Here is a 20,072-nt window from a genome sequence, read left to right as displayed (position 1 = left end):
TGGTCTCGGGTTAGGTGGTCTTGAACACAACACTGCCTCCTGGGTAATAACCATTGCCAGGAAGGGCAGGCACTAAAAAAACTGGCAGTAATTAGTTCTAGCATGTACAGATGGAAAAATATACATCACATTTCCCTGCTGAAAGCAGTGAGGAACGTTTTGCTTATTTGTATTATGAGCCCATGTCTTTTTGTGTGAAATACGTTTGCATTTGTGTTGCAGTTTTCAGACGCATTTGATGGAAGCTGCTCCACCAAACTCTGTCCAAGAGTTGAGGGATTGTTACAGTGAAAACTTGACTCCATGTGTCGGCTGCCATTTCTTGATTAAATATTTTGTATGTTGAAATGATTTTGCATTTGGGTTTACCAACTCTGGACGAAGTAAGGGAACTAAAAAGGAATGGGTGAGAGCCATCTTCAATAGAAATTATTCTAAATACATTTCAGGGGAAACTTCTACTAGAGGTGCCATTTCCTCAAGTACAGGTTGCTTAGCAGCTACCAGCTCTTATGTTTTCCAAGGGTGGGCGGTGACAGAAGCAGCTCTTAAAGTCAAATTAGTAAAAAGTTAAATCAGTGATGGAGATAGTAGCTTGAGATGACAAACTATTATTATCTTAGCTAAGGTAGCCAAGGTAGCTATTAACGTCCAAGTAAAATGTTTCTGACACCATCTACTTCAAGACTGCTTTAACACAGTGAAAGTGAATTACTCAACAAAATCATCTGTCCTCCATTTCCACACACTTTATTGGGAGAATGGAATGCTGAAAAATGAATAATTTGATGCAACTGGCTGCATTTGCTTTAATAAATAACATGTAATTAACTGTTAATATAAATTGCCTGGACTATAATAAATGGAAACTTAACTGAATTTGAATCTATTCCTGTATTTGAATTATACTGAATTTGTTTCTCCTGGATATAAACTGGATCAGTTTGTTTTTTGTGTCATCAAAAGTCGTTTTCTGTGGAGAGGTGTTAAAAAATAAACTGAATTCAATACTTGTTGCTTTCTTTTTACCAGACTTTTTGCTTCCACTTACCCTCCTGTTAACAACCCCTCCAACGAGTCTTTTTTAAGGACTTGGTTAAAATGACTGTTAGCAATCTTCTGTGTAATTATGTAGGTCACAACATTTCTGAATCTAAACTTTTTTTAGTCAATCTTACGCTACACTTTCCTAAGGTGAAATTTTGAATGTGGGTGAACTTCATAAAAGAAATAAATTCTTGAGGTATATCACCAAGTGCAATTTGTCCACATTATGACTTAGTTTCACATTTAAACTGAAACACGAACATAAACAAAATTCGACGATATTGTAATTTAATGGGATGCACCTGTATGTTAAATATATCCGCTCGTTTTGAAAGACTATCGACAGTAAAATGCACCTAAAACATATTTGAACAAGTAGCCGTTTTCCTATGGGTAGCAGTAAAATTGCTGCGACGACCCTGCAAACGGATTTGACAGACAGTTGGTGAAGAAAGTGCAGACTTAAGTCTCCAAAGTATTGTGTCCTCCTCCGCCCACTACTTTTCTTTCTTGTCGGTATCATGCACTCCTTTCCTTTGGTAACACAAACACACAAAACAACAACCAAATACCACAGAGAGCAAGAAAACTACTAGCCAAAACTTTGGATTAAAAAAAATAAAATAAAATAAAATAAATCAAAGAAAAACTTGCTCGAAAGTTGCTCGCCTGAGTCACCACCACACTGCGACATATTCAACAAATAAAACGAAGCAGCTGAGTGCGAGCTCATACATTTTTTTAGGTCCAACCAAACAGTCGACAAGAGTCTTGAAAACCTTTTGGGAACAGACCGAGAGTGAGAAACTTACATGTAGCGGCAGCAGAAGTAGCGGTGAAGGCCACGGGTTTTTTTTACTTCGTCTCTTTGTGAAACCTCTGCGCTGATGGTATTATGATGCAGAGCAGAGGCTCCGCCCAACTGGGAGGGGAGGTTATTTATTATCAGTGCGGTTATCGGTGCTCCTTGGGGTTCTTCCCCCACTCCAAATATGGTACAGTATGTTTCACAACACACCTTATTTTCCTCACTCCGTCTTTTTATTTCGCTTACTCCTTATGCTGAGTGAGTAGGAGTTAGAGCTTCCGTAAAAAGATTGTGCAGTTTATGTGAGATGTAGTCACAGTGCTAACCCTAGACCAGGGTGTAAACACACTAAAAACTGACAAATTGTGGGAGCAAAACTACAGTTGGGAACAGCAAATCAAATTTCACAACTTATTTTGATGTTTGTTGTTCTTGTCACTTTTGATACTCCGCAACCTCTAGAGGTTGAAGATCTGTTTCATAATTTAGGTTTTTCTCAGAATGTAGATTCTGGTGTATAACGCGCAGTGACAGTTTCTGACATGAGTGACGTGGGCAACCGCCCAGGGCGGTAATTTTTGGGGGGGCAGCATGCCAAAGCAATTCCCAAGTACAAATTGCATTATGTGAAAGTACAACCTGTCCACAACTACACAGAAGGGTTCACCCAGATATGAGAGGCCCCAAGGGCCAAAACCTACAAACTCTCTTACACGTACTATCAAACTCTCTTACACGTACTATCAAACAGGCTAGGACCAGAATCTGAGAGCTTTTGTGAAACTCAACCTCTCTGTGTAGATTTTGACAGGTTTATTGTAATATAAGAGTGGTCTGCTTCTTGATACTGCAAAGCACTGTAAAATCTTGGCGTTATTGGGAAAGATCAAATCAGATTCTCCTTAAAATGTCTTAATCTTTTCTTGCTTCTAGGATATGCATATAAAACACAGAAAGCTCTCAAAACATTTTCTTCCACTATGTTGTCCATAGCAACTGGCAATTGGTATTTTACAGCATTAAATCATAAACAAATGCTGGCTATCCCTGTCATCACCACCCCCCTCCTCCCCCCAGCCGAGGACGTTATTTTATATTCAAAATAAGTTCATATTACAAATGTAGGAGAAATTTTTGACATGTTGAAGACTTTTTCTCAGCTCTGTTGTTGAATTAAAAGTCATTTCATACTCTGTTCTCATATTCCACCAGTTTCACACACGATTGTTTTTCCACTTGAATCAGAGTCAAACCAAGTAGATTCTTATCTCGTCCACAAAGTGTCTAATTTCACAGATGAGAGCTTTGTGTAATACTTAAGTGGATGGGAAATCATCTTCTGTCAGGCCTTTAATAAAGTATTTTAAGGTTGCGTCTCACACAAGAGGAGAAGTAAAGGATCTTCTCTATAATCTCAAAGAAAGTATTTTGAAGATAACTGGGCCACAAGGAGGAGTCAGAGAGCAATGCACATTACATAATATCACATAATCCCACATTATGTTATGGGAAAGCAGTTGAATATGTTATAGACTGTTGCATAAGAGACTGCTAGCATAATAGTCTATGCAAAAGTAAGCTTTAAATCAGAGCCATTCTGAGGAGAATAAGTACTAAACAAACAAGCAAACAAAATAATTTGAACTCACTGACCATTTTATTAGGAACATCTATTCAGTTACTTCTCAAAACTGAATGAATAAACCAAAAACATCCCAGCAACTTAATACATTTAGGCATCTGGAGGTTGTAAACATGGCTTGCTAAAGTTCAGGCTGAGTATTAAAATGAAGAACACTTTTGAGTCACTTTAAATGTGGTAATGTTTTTTTTATGACACTATTGACCTTTTTTGAACAGTAAATGAACAGGAAATAGGGAGAAGAAAGAAGGGAAAGACATGCAGCAAATGACCCGAGAACAGAACCAATGACAATCAATGGAGGATCACAACAACCACATGGTACCAACTGGGCCTCTTAGCACCCCAAGCATGGGGGTTGGTCCTGAACCAGTCAGAGTATTTTAGGAGCTGCTGATCTTCTGGGATTTTCAAAAATAATCTGTTGTTGGGTTTACAGAGAACAGTTTAAGTAAGCAATTGTGCAGGTAAAAAAAAGAAAAGCATTGCTTTGCAAAAATGTTTGTCAGAGATAAGAGGACATTGTTTTAGACTGAGCATTTGCCTAAATAACCACTTGGTAAAACCAAAGAAATCCAGTCCTTAGAAACTGACTGCACATTGCATGTTAAAACTTTTTTGTTAAAGCAGAGTGAAAATATCTTCAGCTAAGAACAAGTAACAGAGAATAGAAATCACACAGGTTGAGCAAAATTGGACAATGATAGAACAGAAAAATGTTGTCTGGCATAAGTAATAAGTTACTTATTAAGTAACTTCTTAATAAGTTACTTATTAAGAAGTTGATAAGTAACTTTTTAGCAAGTTACTGATTAAGAAATAAGTAAATTCCTTACTTTTTTCTTAAGTAAGGAAGTTACTTAAGAAATAAGTAACTTCCTGGATATTATTGCATCCAGCAGTCCTTGTGCAGTCTTGTCCTATTGATTTGGCTGATTGGTGGTGAGCTCCATTCCTTCCATTACTTCATGGCATTTCAAATCAAACATTTACCACAATGTTAGGATATCATGCAGCAAACCCACTTGTTTGGCATCAGGACATGAAGATATTTATAGTCACCACCACTAGTATTTCCTCTTACATATCCTGCTTCTTATTTTTGGGTTTAGATGCTGCCTATATTCTTGCAACTATAAATAATCCATCTTTTTATCAAGGTAACGAACATGATTGGGAAGAAGACAGACGGAGTAGTTGGGTGCCTGTTTTATTAGTCTTTGGTTATCACAATGGGTCTTTTATTTATTTATTTATTTATTTTTTTACTTTTTTATGAGTTTCCAATAATGTTTTAAAGCTGAAACATCTTGTTCTGAGATGAAAATATAAAGTCTCAGATATTTCAGGCCCATATTTATCTGCTGTGCTTTAGCTCTGTCTTTAAAAAGGATTCTCTGCAGGAAAATCATTCATGTTAAGTTTTTTATCTCTGACTTGTCAATCTCCTGCTACTGCCAAGGCTTAAATTTTGCTATTAGTGACTTTATTTTGTTTTTGCACCTGAGTAACGTCTTGGGGTATCTTCCTGCTCTTACTCAAGGTCAAATTCACCTGAATAATTCTGTCTTCTGAGTCTGTAAAACTTTGCATATTTTGGAGACAGGCAGATCAAATCAAGTCAAAGTTTAATTTAGAGAAATTTACAAACATTAAGACAAATTAGGCTCTTTAACTATGAATAACTGTTCACATAGTTTTTCATGCTAATCTTTACTGAAAAACAAAGGATGTGCAAATGTCTGTTATGTTTCACAGCAGTTTTATTTTTAGCCATATGTTTGTTATCAGCAAGATAACTAACATGCGTTTGCCAATGAAAGCTACCTTTGACAATATTGACATAAGTGCACATTTTTTACTCGCATTTCTAATATACACCCAACACCTTTTGCCATTGTCCTTAAATGTGAAATCAGAAAATCTGAAACACTTCAAAATAATAAAGGCATATGTGAGGAAATAATGAGGTTAGGCGATTTCTTCAGTGCACTAGAAAAGAAATCACTTGTTCTGTTTCAGCCTGGAGGAGCGGATTTACCGTTTATCTATACTGATAAGAGTTTTGAAGTCAGACAGACTGCACTCAATGTCTCAGCAGGCATCAGACAGATTGGCAGCTTGTTCTTCATCTCGTCACTTTTCTACAGAGCATCCATGCTGAGCTCCAGGTACAAAGGGCGTCTCAGAGTTGATGTGATTGAAACTTCTGGATAACATCATGCTACACAGAGTTGAGAAGGACAGGTTCAACCTTAATGGATTTGCTTGAGACAAAGATGACCCAAGGCACTCGCCCTTTGCTTGTTTGTCTGAATAAAATACATACATATTGTATTTTAACATATTTGTAACTTTCTGAACTGATGGACTTTTAACCTGTCCAGGGACTAATGTGCAACCGTTTGCCTTGAAAACAGATAACTGATGCAAGAAAAGTTTATTTTTTTAAAATTTGAATAAGAGAAAAACATGCTAAATGTTACTGTCAGAAATGATTGTTAGTCGCAGTGCTGTATTTAAGGCATTTATGAATCTGATAAAAAGATTATCCTAATGATCATTGTTCACAATGCTGTAGCATGTACATATATGATTGATGTGTTTGCAACATAGCACCACACAGTTTTACATAATGAATGGTACAACAGCAATAAGTCAGTCATATTTCTTAAAATGCAAACAGATTCCATCTCATTCAGCAAAAACTTTAGTGATACAAAAATATAAAAGTAAAATATAACTGGTAAAAAAATCAAATAAACCAAAAGAAAACCTGAAGTGGCTTTATCCTACATCTCTTTGCCTGTAACACAATGTCAGATGTCCTACAAGAGTCATTGGTTGCATGAAAATATGCATAAAGTATGGGTTACAAGATTACTTTTTCTTTGAAGTCTTGAATATTTTTGAGAAAAAAAAACAAAATACAATCCTGTGATAAAAGCAGCAGAGAGGAATATGCAGTAGAGTACAGAACGAGCAGACAAAGTTAAGAGACCTTGATGTTAGTATTCAATGAAAACAGTCCACCTATCATAGTGCAAAGAGATCTTAGGCTGACTAGATATTTCACACAATTTTCACTAGAACATATAAGAAGTCTCAGTTTTTAGTAAATTCCATGTTAAATGTGACTCAGATCACTGAGGTTTATGACTTCCTGAAGAACATAAGCCAACCAGCAAAACTAGATCTGTACATCTGTATTCACAGAAACATGGTACTTTTTCTCATGATCATGTATAAATGCACTTGAGAGTAAAATTACATTGTAAATGCAATGGCTATTATAAAAACAAAAACATTCATGTTACATACATGAGGTATAACTGTAAAGTCATGATATGAGGATGGAATTCATTGACATGTGGGTCAAGTAAAACGAATAAAAATGCTGGTCAGCCCAAGCACCCAGATTAAAAAAAAGGAGAAGATTTAAAAGACAGAGACTTACCTTTGGGTATTAGCAATATATTTTTTTTTTTTCATAGAATTGTATTGTATTGTAAAACATCATAATAAAAAGATAAATAAAGCTTCTGCCCAACACCTTGCAATGTTATGAATGTTACTGGAAACCACTGGTTGTCTTCAAACACAACCAGTTGGAAAACAAATATTGTAGATTTAAAATGTAGTAAGGGAGATGACTGTTGAAAGAAAATGGAAGTACACGTTTGAATTCAAATTTTTGTCTACAAGATGACGCAGCAGCAGGTTTCTGGATAGTCGTCAGCGCTGACCTTGTTTTCCTTTCCATAAACATAGAAAACGTGAATGTTATTTTTCCACTTGTAGTTCACCTTAGTAACCGGGATCAACTCAACAGTCTGCCTCTGAAAGAAACAGATACGGAGTTATTTTATTGTAAAAGACGAAAACACCTTACAAAATACCCAATAAATTAAAAAAGCTTGAAGATTTAACACTTCAGGTGGTTTTATTTAGATTAGAGCCTAAAATATTTTTTTTGCTTGCAGTGCTCAGTCTGTTTTTTTTTTTTTATAATGCAAGTTAGGCATTTACTCATGTTTATTCTAACAAACCTGCTGCATGATCCTGGACGTCTGAGCATACTTGGATTGATGCTCTTTGATCAGACGGTCAGAGGCCTCAACAATGGCTGGATTTGGGAATCCATACAGTGGGTAGACCTGTGAGGAAACGCATGGAGCTGAAAACCTGAGCACCATCTTTCAATCAGCCACTACTTTCCCTTATGGCTCTTCTGAAAGACGATAATTAGACTGTAGCTCAGCTATTTTTGTCTGAGGTTAAAAATGTTTCATTTCTTTATTACATGAATTTATATACCAAACATCCTAAATTATGCTTTAATTAATAAACATTTTTCAAGAATCCTGTTTAATCTGCAACAGATATGAATACAGTATGTCAGAAATTTAATATTTGTATTACAAATCAGCCAAACATCATAATGTTCGTCACAGGTGCTCATTCACTACGGTTGACTGTTTTCTCCCATTTTAATTTCCTCATCGTTTCATTAGAAACGATTCCTTGTTTTATCTATTTACTTGATTTGATCATTTCTACTGAATCAAAACAAATTGATATCTTTACGTTTTTATACCTAAATTACTTTCATCCACTTGAAAAAAAGTATGTATTAAGAATGTGTGAGTGTGTGTGTGTGTGTCTACCATGATCTGGGCCATCTTGAACAGCTCCTTTCCATTCACAGAGTTCAACTCTTCAGCCTTCAGGCCAGAGTTTTGCTCCACCACATGGTTGTCCACATTGTTAGCCCTAAACAGAAATAAGCAAGTTCGACTCATGAAGCTGGCTGTTCAAACGTCACACATACCCTCTATTCTACTTAAGCCCCAGGAAAATATGCACAATATTTCCTACAGTGTATAATATGCAAAATGCGTGAATCTGACTATTTTTAGCAGGAGTGTTAATCTCCTAAACAGCAGTGTCCTGGAGGTTTTAGATGTCTCTGGTCTGATTCTGACTTCCCAGTCGGAAAAATCAACTGAAAAGTCGGATTTTTCACTGGAAAACTCTGACATACCCCAGTTACCACTTGAAAGACCAACTTCTCATTGCAATATGGTCACTCCTCACATCAGCGGTAATAAGATGTGGTGGAAACATGTTGATTTTACGTCCCAGGTGCAAGCAAACACCTTCACATATTCAAAGATGTGAAAGTAAAACTACTGCGGGGTTTGTTTTATGTGTGATACAACATTCTCAATAGTACTCAGACTAAAAACAATAATAATAATAAAAGAATCTTTTTGAAAAGTTATACTTTCTTGGGAATCGAAACAACACTGTCTTTACTTACTTTTTCCATGTAAGTAAACACATTGACAAACTGATATTGAAAGAACAAAAAGTTTAAGTTCTGCTACAGTTTCTGCAAGAACATTGTGAATTATTAGGTAGTTTATTTAGAAAGCAAAATAGGGAATTGAAACATAGTCCCACTCATTTCCTTTGTATATGAGAATAGCATCATTTTATGTCAGGTAGTGGTTAAGACAGCTGAATCTTTAAAATATAGAAACAAAAGGGAATGGATTTAATGTCGCCTAGATCCACTATATAACCCTGTAAATCTTTTCCTGTTACAGCTGCAGCAGTTTAGGAAACTTACCACTCCACTTTGAGTTTGATGAAGGTCAGCAATTGCTTTTTTCCTTTACAGGTTTCACATTTAATTTTTCCCGCACCACTGCACTTTGAACACCTTCACACACACACACACACACAAAAAAAAAAAATCCAGTCAGAAGCATAACACACTAAACATATTAATTGGTGATTATATTGGTAAATTTCAGGCCCATAATTGTTTTGATACAAGATAAAATAAATAGAATCTGTTAAACTCATTTACCACAACATATTCTCTCTTGTACCCCTTGATCATTAAAAAGGCATATTTCCTATATTTCATATTTACTTTCTTTTTTACAATAAACTTTTACATCTACTGCATACTTCAAAATAAATTGGAAACAAAGATTTACACTTTAAAGTATGATATATTTATGTGAAGTGTGCAATGGAAAACAAATAAAATTGAGTCCTTATTATTTATGCCTTTATAATTCCAAAAAGGCAGATTATTACAAACATAAAATATGATCAGAATGATTTTTAATTAAAAAAAAGAGGAATGTTTAAGGCATTTGCAAGTCTAATGTTTCAGTTAAAATGTAACAATGAAGGCATTTACTTTTACAGTCTTTATGAGTCAAATGACACATTAGTTGACTCAATTGCATATTTGCTACCAATGCGTTTGCCACGTTCATATCAACAAGCCACACTGAGCTCGATTACCTGTCCTTTCCTGTTCCATTGCAGCCAGTGCAGTTTTCCTCCCCATCCTTGCCAGAGCCATTGCATCTATTGCATTGTTTCTAAAGGGAACATATGAACAAATATTCGCTGGTAATACAGTAAGGACTGACCAAATTACTTAGCCAGCAAATCAATTGATTTTACAAATGCAAAATGTTATTACAGATTTATATGGAAATTTGAAAGATTTCTTACATATCCTTTTGCCTCGCAGTCTTTGCAGGACACTGTTCCTTCAGCATGGCAGGCGTTACATTCCTACACACAAACAGGAGTTCAAGAATCGCCTCACTACCTTTTAGAAGCACACAGAATCTCAGAACACTAGTCATAATTTAAAGTTCTGACAAAAAGCAAGTGGCCTTTTTGTTTACACTGTTCAGCTTGTCAGATTTGGCAAAAGCACATTTATTTAGATGAAATATGATGGATAAATTAGATAAATATATACCTTTAGTAAAATGTGAACAAAACAATTTTTCTTTCTGGGTGAGGGGAGTTTTACACGCTTTTTACATCATTTTATCATTTCCTGAGAAATGCCTGCTTTTCATTTCTGTAATAAACTTCTTGATTGGCTGAAAATTAATTTTTCATCTAGAACTGCCAGGAGTATGAATCGCAAGAGCTTACCTGTACTTTTTAAAACATGCATAACCTCTCTGATGAGGCATTAAATTGCCTTTTAATTCAATCAGTCAAAAAATACCTATCAATATTATTTGGCCCATGGGACTTTTAAGACAAAACAAACATTTGGTCCAGTGATTTCTCAACTCTTTGGCTTCTGATACATTTCAAATAATACCTCAAAAACTTCCTGAGTAACTTCCTTACAGAATATATTTGGGCTGAATAATAAAAAAAGAAAAGAAAACCATAGTGCTAAATTATATTTCAGAAAGAATCAATAGTAGTAATTGACGAAGAAGTCTTTCATAAGTCCTTTATAAGGGTTAAGACTTTTTTATGGCTATGCTTTGGTTCTGAATTGTCAATTGAAAGATTATAAGTCCAATTTGAGGAAAACTTCAGTGGTTTTAAAGTGTTTATTGCACGTAAAACCACTTGGACGTTTGTACAGCAGGACCCTAATTCACTGAAAACAAGACAAACATTTCCAGTCTTTCTGAATGGAATCATGATGCTGCTCAAAAAATGGGACAGCCAACCTTAAGACAGGAGGCAAAAACTTGAACATGGATTATCAAGCTTTCCTTGAAGCTGTGTAGCTTATCTTACAGAAATCTTACATGTGTCAACACTTTTTCCAGAAAGCTGGAGTCTACAAAGCCATGTGAACCACTGTCCTCCAGCTACGTCCTGTGACCCATCTTGACATCAGCTGATTTGTTTCCAGGAAAGATGTTTAACAATTTTGCAGAGTTTGAGTTATTCTTATCATTTCTAACTTCAAAACCATAATGCTGCACAGTAAATTGGCAAATGAATCAGAGCAATGAATTAATGGGTCCCAAAAGTAGAATCTGGGATAAAGTAAAGAAATCAACAAAGCAGCAGGATAAACTGGCTGACTTGAATTCATGCCCTTTAAAAAACAATCACCTTGATGTTGGAGGTGTATGGCACTCGGATCTCCTCGGTGTGTTTGGTGAAGAGCTCAGGGATCTTGGCCTGGACTTCCCAAGGTGTGGGGGCAGGCTGAGCGTAGAAGTCAGCCGTTTCCCCTGTTATGGAAATAAAACAATTCATCCGTCCTAGAAACTTCACTGAGATAACATTTTGTTCAACTAACAGAAACTAAATGAAGCAGTTTTAAGTATCTAACATGAAGCCTGGGTTTAGGGGACATGAATACTGAGCTCCTACCTTCGTAAGGTTTCTCGGCCATCTCAGTTGATCTGGACTCGGTGAATGTCTCCAGACGCAACTTACAGGACAGACAAAGTACTTTAAAATTTATTCTGCGTTATTTAAAAAATCCTTGTATAGACATGGTTGGGATGTAAAGCATCTGACATCTGCTGCCCGTTGTGACAACCAGCTTGTGTTTTGCACCTCCAGTCCTAGAGAGCTGGTGTCCTACAAATTTTAGATATGTCTCTGCTCCAACACACCTGAGTCAAATGATTATGTGATTAGCAGATATTTGGAAAAATCTGACTGCATACTGATATTAATCAGCAATTTTACTTAGGTGTGTTTGACAAAGGACATATCTAAAGGTTCTCTCAAGGACTGGAGTCGTCAATCCCAGAGTTAAATGGGCCAAGAAAGTTTGTCTTGTGCTCTGAACTACTGGCTCTAATTTGACTAAAACATGATTGCACAGGTTTGGGTAATTGGACAGTTATACCTGGAGGAGTCCAAAATTAACTACATAAAAAAAAATTACTAAAATTACTTTGAACATATACAGGAAAACTATTACAACAGAGCTGTGACATTGCAAAAAAAAAGAAAAAGAGCTGTTTGCAATCCTCCACCTTTAAACACAGCAGCAGCAAATGGCAGCAGAAGTTTTTATAATTTCATAAGCCATTATTACACATTAGGTGTGTGGTGGACATTTTGTATGTGTCTCTGTTCAAAATAAGTGTCAACAGTCAATAGTATGACAGTTTGACCTCTTAACACGTGTTTGCTAACTTTGAGTGAATTGTAATTTATTCAATGAGACAATGTATGACCAGAGAACGCAAAGAGGAAGTTGCTGGAGGAAACCGTTTAGTTTGACTTGTGAGACTGAACACATGGGTTTCCAGAGTGTTTTACACTGATGTGTATTGGGGATTGAGAGAAACTGTGGGTGTGTTTAGAACTTGGTTTCTTCAGAGCAGTGTTTAGAAGAATGCTTAGGGATCTGATGTACCGTTTCCCTTCATGCACCAAGCAACTAGGTTAAGTTAACTTAAGTCTTTCCATGTCAAGATGGATCTTTGGCCCAACATAAAACAGTCCCAAACTGTGACACACAAATAAAAGAGTACACACTATGGAATAGAAAACCAAAGAATATAAAACTACAGATGCAAAACAGCAATAGCCACATGTTGTCTTTTGTGCACAGTGTTGGGAACATGGAACCAGACATGGGAAGTGTGCTGGTGAATTTTGTGGGTGTGTTTTTCTGCACTAATTAACATGTTTATTCACTGAGGAGCTATGGGGGGGGGGATAAGGTTGTTAGCATTAAGAAACTGTTAATGTGTTTTTAAGGAACGTCTAAGTGTATAAAATAGCAATTTAGCTATAGTAAGTATAACTAAATTGTTGAAAGAAAAATGTGTCAAACACTGATAAAACTGCCTTGTTTTTAATGACACCAAGACCTGTTTTCAGTTAGATTTCTGAGTAAGAACAAGAAATCTTAAAGGATGATGTTAAAAAAATCTGTGATCATCACAGAGTAAACTTTAGGTTTAGGAGTTTAGGTTATGTCCTGCTATCAGATCTCCAGACAAACAGATGAAAGATCAAGAAGTTTCTTTGAGGAAAATAATGGTATGCACCAATTTATTGGAAAGTAATAAGTAATTTAGTTTTGTTTTCTTTTTGGCATTCACTCATGCACATCATGTTAAGAATTGATCCAAATGTGTATTTATCTTCAAGTGAGGTTGGAACTAAAATGTAGGTGGTTCTGATGTTAAAAACTGTCTTTTCTAATTAGGACAGCTAACTGAAGCATGAATGTTTAGTAACAGATTTACTGGTAAATGCCAAAGTCTAAAGGTTTTATTAGTAATATAAAATGCAATCACCCTGTATGTGTTAAATGACTCCATGTTGGTAATAACACCCTCATTTGCTGGGCCTGATTGGTAGCAGCACTGAGAATCCACATAGTCTTTGAATGCCTGACGAGCAGCATCTTCTGACAGAGCGGGGATGCTGAAATAAAAAACAAAAACAAAAAAAACATACAAACACAAATAAAATATAAGATGGATGCAAACACGGACCAACATGTGATTTACTGAGTGTTCAGTGAGGTGAACGAGATCTTACTTCCACTCTTCAGGAGTGGGGCCAGGCTGGGTTGGAGCTACTGGCTGTAAAGGTACAGGAGGAGGCAAAAAACCACCTGCAACAACGACGGAAAGTTAGATGCCAATGTGCTGCAAATGTACAACTGAACTAGCAGGACTCTCCTTACCTGCACCAATTCCCTCATAGCCAGGCATGCTTGCAAACGGGTTGGCTGCAGGGGCATGTTGAGGCGGATATATGGCTAAAAGAAATAAAGGAAACGGATTACTCCACTCTTGGTTCCTTATAACTTCTTTAAACTGGTTTTATAACTTCTGTAGCATACCTTAAAATATGTTTAGACTTGTCAAAGTGTTTGAATGTCAGCTTACTGCATATTTTCACCGCAGAACAAAAAATGGGCTTTAGATGCCCAACTTTAGTCCCAGTCAGGTTTAAGCATCTGAGTTGGGCTAGATCACGAAAGAACAATCTTTTCAGCTTAATACAAAATGTAGATGCCTCAAATAGATTTTATTTGGGAAGTAAATACAAACAAAAAAGGAAATGGAAAGTAGATGAACCACCCAAATAACTGGAGCATAGCAGCTGGCTGTAATTATTCAGTTTTAATCCGTTTTCTGGATTTATCCATTTTTTTTTTAATTTTTGTCAGATAATAAGTGAGGCTCTGCTGTTGAGTCACAGCAGGTTTTTAGATTACTTTACATTGTAGTTCAGAATTAATTTATTATTACACGAAATGAATGCATCTATCCACATACATTCATTTAAAAAAATAACATTCAGATTTTGATGCAATTCTTCCTCATTTTTAAATCATATGAGTGTTATATTACTAAATTATTTTATTTATTAGTATCATTGCTGTTTGTTCCTTGGATTTGCACAAACTACCAGCATAATCCTCGTTTTTAATGTGCGCAGAGAGTTTTTGATGTTTTTGGACCATCTAGAGTGGAAAACAAAATTCCAGTTATATCTAATGAAATTGTGGGCTACAACTAAGTGGATGAAATTCTCATTCCCTGGAAATAAAACAATCACCAGAGGAAGTATTGGATTTATTGGCAGAAAGTTTTTATCTCTTTTTTCACCTTTTTGCACATATTGAAATCATACTTTACTAAGGTTGTTCATTCACTGCTTTGGAAGAACTGTTTATATTTAAATATTTAACAAATTCAGACACATTTTGTGTTTCCTGATAAAATCTCCAATCGTGTGGTTTAGACCACAGCAATGGGATGTTATCTGACAACTATTCAAATGATGATCGAGGGCTAAAAAGTGGGTGAGAGGGGGCACACAGTTGTTGTGACTTGTCTCACACCACCCCCGCATCTGTAGTGGTAAGTCACTAAGTGTTTCTAAGTGAAAAGCATGGAAACATGATTCCAAGGAATCTATAAAAAAAAAAGGATCCAGAAGTAGTAAAACCTTGGAAAGGGGCCAACTGTTTTTCAGGAACACTTTGTTCCTGAAAACAAGAAGAGTCACAGAGGTCCGCAGTACAATCACATAGTTCAGAATCTGTAAGTCCTTCAGTCCTGGCGGTTCATGAATGACCTTTGCAGATTCTAATCAGAAACCAGTTATGAAAAACAGGATCAGAAAATAAAAAAGTACTTTAAAATACTTTGTGCTGGACTGAAACAAATGTTTGTGGTGTATAAATACTTGCATAAAAATTTAAATTGGACATGATTCTCTTAATACATAAAATTAAAAAAAACAATAACGCAAAAAAGTGATAATTTTATCATAATTTTAGACAAAAACTATGCTGACGTCATAACTCTGGCTATAGGAGATTATAGTTCTTTTGCACACCTTACAACACTGATTTTACCACAAAAAACAAATAAACAAACAAACAGATTAACCTGAACACATAAAGTAAACACAGATCTTACTGCATTTTAATTGCAGTATGAAACGCTCACAAATGTGACGTCACTGGAAGATAACGTCTGTGTTGCCTGCAAGTTATGAGGTAAGACTCAGCTGTATTTACTTGCCAGTGATTTAGTTTTATTAAAAAAAGAGAAAAAATCATGAATATAACATCAAAATATTATTGTTAAAATTTTATAGCATGCCTACTCAAGGAGATCTCTCATTTCAATCCAAACAGGCTGTCTGCTGTTTTCACTTCTCAATTTTCCACTTCCTGAGTTTCACAATCACTTCCAATTCTTTTAATGCTGTAGATTTCAGAGAAATGAACAAATAAAAGGACCAAACATGCCTTTAAGAACGTCTAAACATGCCAAGGTCATTTGCCCATCATGTATTTTCTGTGTGGTCCTTTTGGACACATTGTAATCGGATGAGTGTAGCCAACACATGGCTGACCATTTAGGATGGTATTTCACCATATTGTTTAGATTCTGGTCATTTACACAGAATGAAAAAAAGAAGAAGAAAAAAGAGCTTTACCCACAAATAAAGTATTTTAGCAGTAGGGGAAAGCAATTGCAGCCTGCAGTCAGGTCCGTTATTAAAGGCCGGGCATTATGAGACAGATGATAAAATTCCCAATGATTGGAAGTCTAAAGTTTGTACTCTTAAAATCAATCCTTTGAAATGCAAAAAAGGAATAAAAGTTAAAGCATTTAAGAAGTACAAAATAAAAGTAAAAAATAGTCACAAACTGAATGTGTAAATGCATTTAATGAAGAAAGGGAGACTTCTAAAATAGCCCGCAGTCTCTAATTAGATTAGCTCCCAATGTTAACCTCGGTCGTAAAGATTATAGCTGTTTCCTATTCAGCCATTCACAGTGACCCGACAAGAAAATTGATCTCTTGAGAAAAATTGAAAAGATGGGCGTTTCGATGAGCTCAGAAGGTCTCTTCACTCCCTGCTGCAAACGGACCCATCAAACTGTAAAAAGTTAATGAACCAACCTGCGCTGTACATCTTGTTGGTGCTAGATGCTTTGCTCCTCTTTCTCTCTCTCTCTCTCTCTTTCGGTATTGTGTAATTTGCAAAGATTTTCTCTGAACGTTTCCCAAAATGTTGTGTACAGTTACCCCCACTCATTTAAAGCACCGTTCCCGGAAATAATAACTTCAAAATAAAAGAATTGCTGAGTTTCCACATAGCGGCTTAGTCGATTTTAAACAATGAATATTTTTCTAGTACTATAAGAGACTTTTTAAATATGTATAAGTATTTTGTCTTTTATTCGTTGCTTTCCTGTATCAGGAACATAAACCCATTTTTTTCATTATTATTATGCAGGACTTCCCTGGGCTCACATTTAATTTAGCACTATAATTTATGATATAAATAGAAGCAAAATAAAAAAAAATTCCCCAAAGATGAATATTTTAAATAAATACATGGTTTTCGAAGTCTTTTAAAATCTAACTGGAAATCTTCAGGGAAGATAGTTTTTTTTTCTTCTTGTCATTAAAATCGTTTAATACCACATTAAAAAAAAATAAAACATAGCTGCTCAGTTTAACCCGTTTGTCTATCAGAGTCTATACTGCAATTTGAATGTGAGAATGCGTTTAAAAAAGAAAAAAAAATCATTATTGTATTCATATTAGCTGTTCATGACCAATGTGTCCTGGGGCTTTTATTTTTGAAAGACTGTGTGGAAGCTGAGGCTTCTAAACTGAGGCTGTTTTCCATGTAATTTGATGAACACAAATGCCAGGAATGTTGACCACGCCTTATCTGTGATACATCTGGAGGGGCTCTTGACTAGCAAAAGAATATAGTGGCAGTGGCCACCAATAGGGGGGGAATACTACAAAACAAACCAGGTAAAAACCGTTGTACACATTGGAAATGTGCTGTAAAACATTTAATTTATTTTTATTTTATTTCTTTATTTTATTTGAGCAGACAAGATAAAGAAAAAACATACATTGTTGCATACATTGACATTACATAAATTGCTCAAAGGGAGTAGGAGGAAATATTTTTTTATGTTCCTGCTCTCTTTTACCAGTAAAAAATACAGTAAATAAGAATAAACATAAATGCCACTTAACCTATAGCAGAGGATGAGTCTGAGTTTTCATTACTGTTCGAAATGTATCTTTCTTTGGTTTTGACCAACAGGAAATACCAACAAAATAATTGTTTAAGTAATCGTTATATAATCCTACAATGGAAATTGTGGAGGAAAAGAACTCACAATGAAAATAAATTTGAGAATTTCACACCTTTCTCTGTCAAAATTCTTCTCTATTCTTTAGGTTTGTGATGTTAAAACATTTAAACTCTGGACATTTATGCATACAAATAAAAAATTTTCAAGCCTCGCACCTACAAGAGACTGGAACACAAGGTTTTTTAGCATAATTACTGTGGTTCATTAACTAAAACAATGACAGGACTTTGAAAAAGTGTGTCTAATTAGAGTAGAAATGCTATTATGACAAATGAAACAATGAGTACCATAACTAACAATTTCACAATAAACTTCACAAGTTTTACCTGTGATTCTTCTCATTGGAGGATGAGGAATTTACCTCTTGGACATGTAAAACCCAGCCAGATCGTCTCTGAAGACATGTAAAACCTGGCATGTCTGCATGTTCTGGTTGTCATGGAGGCATCTGGAACCATGACAGATCGTCTCTACTTTCCTCTGATGGTATGTCACAACTCTTTGTTTCTCAAGATTTTTCTTTTCCAGGAAATTCTCCACACCTTATTATAGAGCAGTGTTTCTCAACCCTGGTCCTCACCACCCCCCTGTCCTGCATGTTTTAGGTATTTCCCTTCTGCCACACACCTGAATTGTATATCTGGGTGATTAACAGGCTTCTGCAGTACTTGATAGTCATGCAGTCATTTGAATCAGCTGTTCTGGAACAGAGCCACATCTAAAACATGCAGAGCAGGGGGGCGGTGAGGACCAGGGTTGAGAAACACTATTATAGAGATATTGATTTTAACTTTATTTTAAATGTTAAGCACTTTAAACAAGTGTGTCCCTTTTTTCATGTTGCCATTGTATCATGTAAGATGCACTTTAATTACTTGAATTATTTTACACTTGCAGGGTCAGAAGAAGAAAATTAATATTTTTTTCTGGACTACATCTTATTGAAATGCAAGCTTTCTGTTACAAATGTGTAATTTCTTATTATTCTGATTTTTCTGACATAAAAATGTATATTTGTGTAAGCTGAAAATTATGATTTCAGTTCTTCATCACATTAAATCAGATATTACTTTTCTTTAAAGAGATAAATGCTTTGTTATACTATAAGAATGGTAGAAAAATGAAAGACAAATACAACTAATAACCATAAAATAACCTCAAACAATGCAATTTATTTGGCTCATAATACTTCGCAATGGTTAAATATAAATGTAAAACTGATCTAGTATGCAAAATTTGGCTAATCTTATGTTTACTCACTAGAGGGCGCCAAACCCAACACAAAACATAAACGCACACAATACCATGCATTTATATTAATGTGCATCTTTACAGTGATGCTCTTTCTGTGTTGAAGTCAAAGATAACAAACACAATGTCTCCATCCATAAAAACAAACAACTAAACAAATATATTTATAGAAAAATCAGTTCAGCACGGCATCATCATCCTTTCTCCTTCTACTGTGTTTACATGTAGCTTCAGTTTATTCCGTATCTAATCCAATTTAGTAGGGAGATAAGAGGTGAAGAAGCGAAGTGCTGTGAAGAAAGAGCAGATAGTAGGATGAAAAAGTTGATTGAAAGGACAGAAACATCCAGCAGGGGGAGCCAGAGTATTAAATACTTATACTGAAGACTTCACATTTGTTGTCTGACTGAGGCAAAGTTACTGATGTCTGAACGACAAACTGAGTCAGAGACTGACAGAGCAGAGACTGTGCCGTCTAAATAAATACAGCCAACTGTTTGACTTTCTGTGTTTGCTGCTCTGTCTGTAAATCAAGCTCACCTCAAAGAGGCTGAAATGTTTGAAAGGTTTTTGAGAATGATGTTCAGATCAGTCATGGTGAATACATGCACAGAAAGAAATAAGAAAGACACTTTTTTATGGCTCACAATGAAGCAGTATTTGTTTAAGCAGTTAAGTGCTATTCATTTGAATAATTACTATAACTACAGATAGGACAGCGGTGACCAGTCCATTAAAGGACCAAGATCCCAAACAAATGAAATAAAGCTTAACCAACTAAGTATTTAGTTCAGAAAGGTCCACAAAGAGGTTCAAACCTTCATTTGAAAAGCACATCTGCTAAACAACCCTGCATTCTAACATTACTATTAATAGGGCTTCACTGT

General features: G+C 35.6%; 2 protein-coding genes and 1 long non-coding RNA gene across 5 annotated transcripts in view; 1 reads left to right on the top strand and 2 right to left on the bottom strand.

Annotated features, from left to right (window-relative positions):
* st3gal8 (ST3 beta-galactoside alpha-2,3-sialyltransferase 8) overlaps positions 1-1,957 on the bottom strand; it is a 35,810-nt gene extending 33,853 nt beyond the window's left edge. The window contains exon 1 of the mRNA XM_015030138.1: positions 1,860-1,957. The gene's annotated coding sequence lies outside the window, so the exon portion shown is untranslated. The remainder of the gene's footprint in view (positions 1-1,859) is intronic.
* Positions 1,958-3,522: 1,565 nt separating this feature from the next.
* On the top strand, positions 3,523-20,072 carry LOC106946052 (uncharacterized). Its single transcript, XR_001424684.1, has 3 exons — positions 3,523-6,695; positions 13,791-13,796; positions 20,062-20,072. It is a non-coding gene; the product is annotated as an uncharacterized LOC106946052 (long non-coding RNA).
* Positions 6,975-18,444, bottom strand: LOC106946051 (protein SSUH2 homolog). Of its 3 annotated transcripts, none has more exons than XM_015030134.1 (12): positions 18,296-18,444; positions 13,966-14,040; positions 13,818-13,893; positions 13,571-13,700; positions 11,676-11,736; positions 11,412-11,533; positions 10,041-10,103; positions 9,825-9,904; positions 9,133-9,225; positions 8,165-8,270; positions 7,547-7,654; positions 6,975-7,336 (listed from the first exon to the last, which is right to left on the bottom strand). In XM_015030134.1, exons 1-12 carry the CDS (start codon positions 18,390-18,392, stop codon positions 7,196-7,198), a joined length of 1,152 nt encoding a protein of 383 aa, XP_014885620.1. In that variant the 5' UTR covers positions 18,393-18,444; the 3' UTR covers positions 6,975-7,195. The 3 variants fall into 3 exon arrangements, with proteins under 3 accessions (XP_014885620.1, XP_014885621.1, XP_014885619.1); XM_015030135.1 differs by having other exon boundaries at positions 18,261-18,349; XM_015030133.1 differs by lacking the exon at positions 18,296-18,444 and adding an exon at positions 16,712-16,859.

Source organism: Poecilia latipinna, unplaced genomic scaffold, assembly GCF_001443285.1.
Source record: "Poecilia latipinna isolate Pla-1442-1.1 unplaced genomic scaffold, P_latipinna-1.0 Scaffold174, whole genome shotgun sequence".
NCBI classification, from domain to species: domain Eukaryota; kingdom Metazoa; phylum Chordata; class Actinopteri; order Cyprinodontiformes; family Poeciliidae; genus Poecilia; species Poecilia latipinna.
The sequence above is the reverse complement of the archived record's forward strand: the minus strand, read 5'-3'. Positions and strand labels throughout refer to the sequence as shown.

Coding starts and splice junctions, on each gene's coding strand:
- LOC106946051 (XM_015030133.1), bottom strand. CDS start 16,847: ATGAGTGGGGGTAACTGTACACAACATTTTGGGAAACGTTCAGAGAAA. Junction 14,041..16,711: donor CAACAAGATGTACAGCGCAG/GTTGGTTCATTA, acceptor TATTTCTTTTAG/CCATATATCCGCCTCAACAT. Junction 10,104..11,411: donor CATACACCTCCAACATCAAG/GTGATTGTTTTT, acceptor GTTTGTGTGTAG/GAATGTAACGCCTGCCATGC.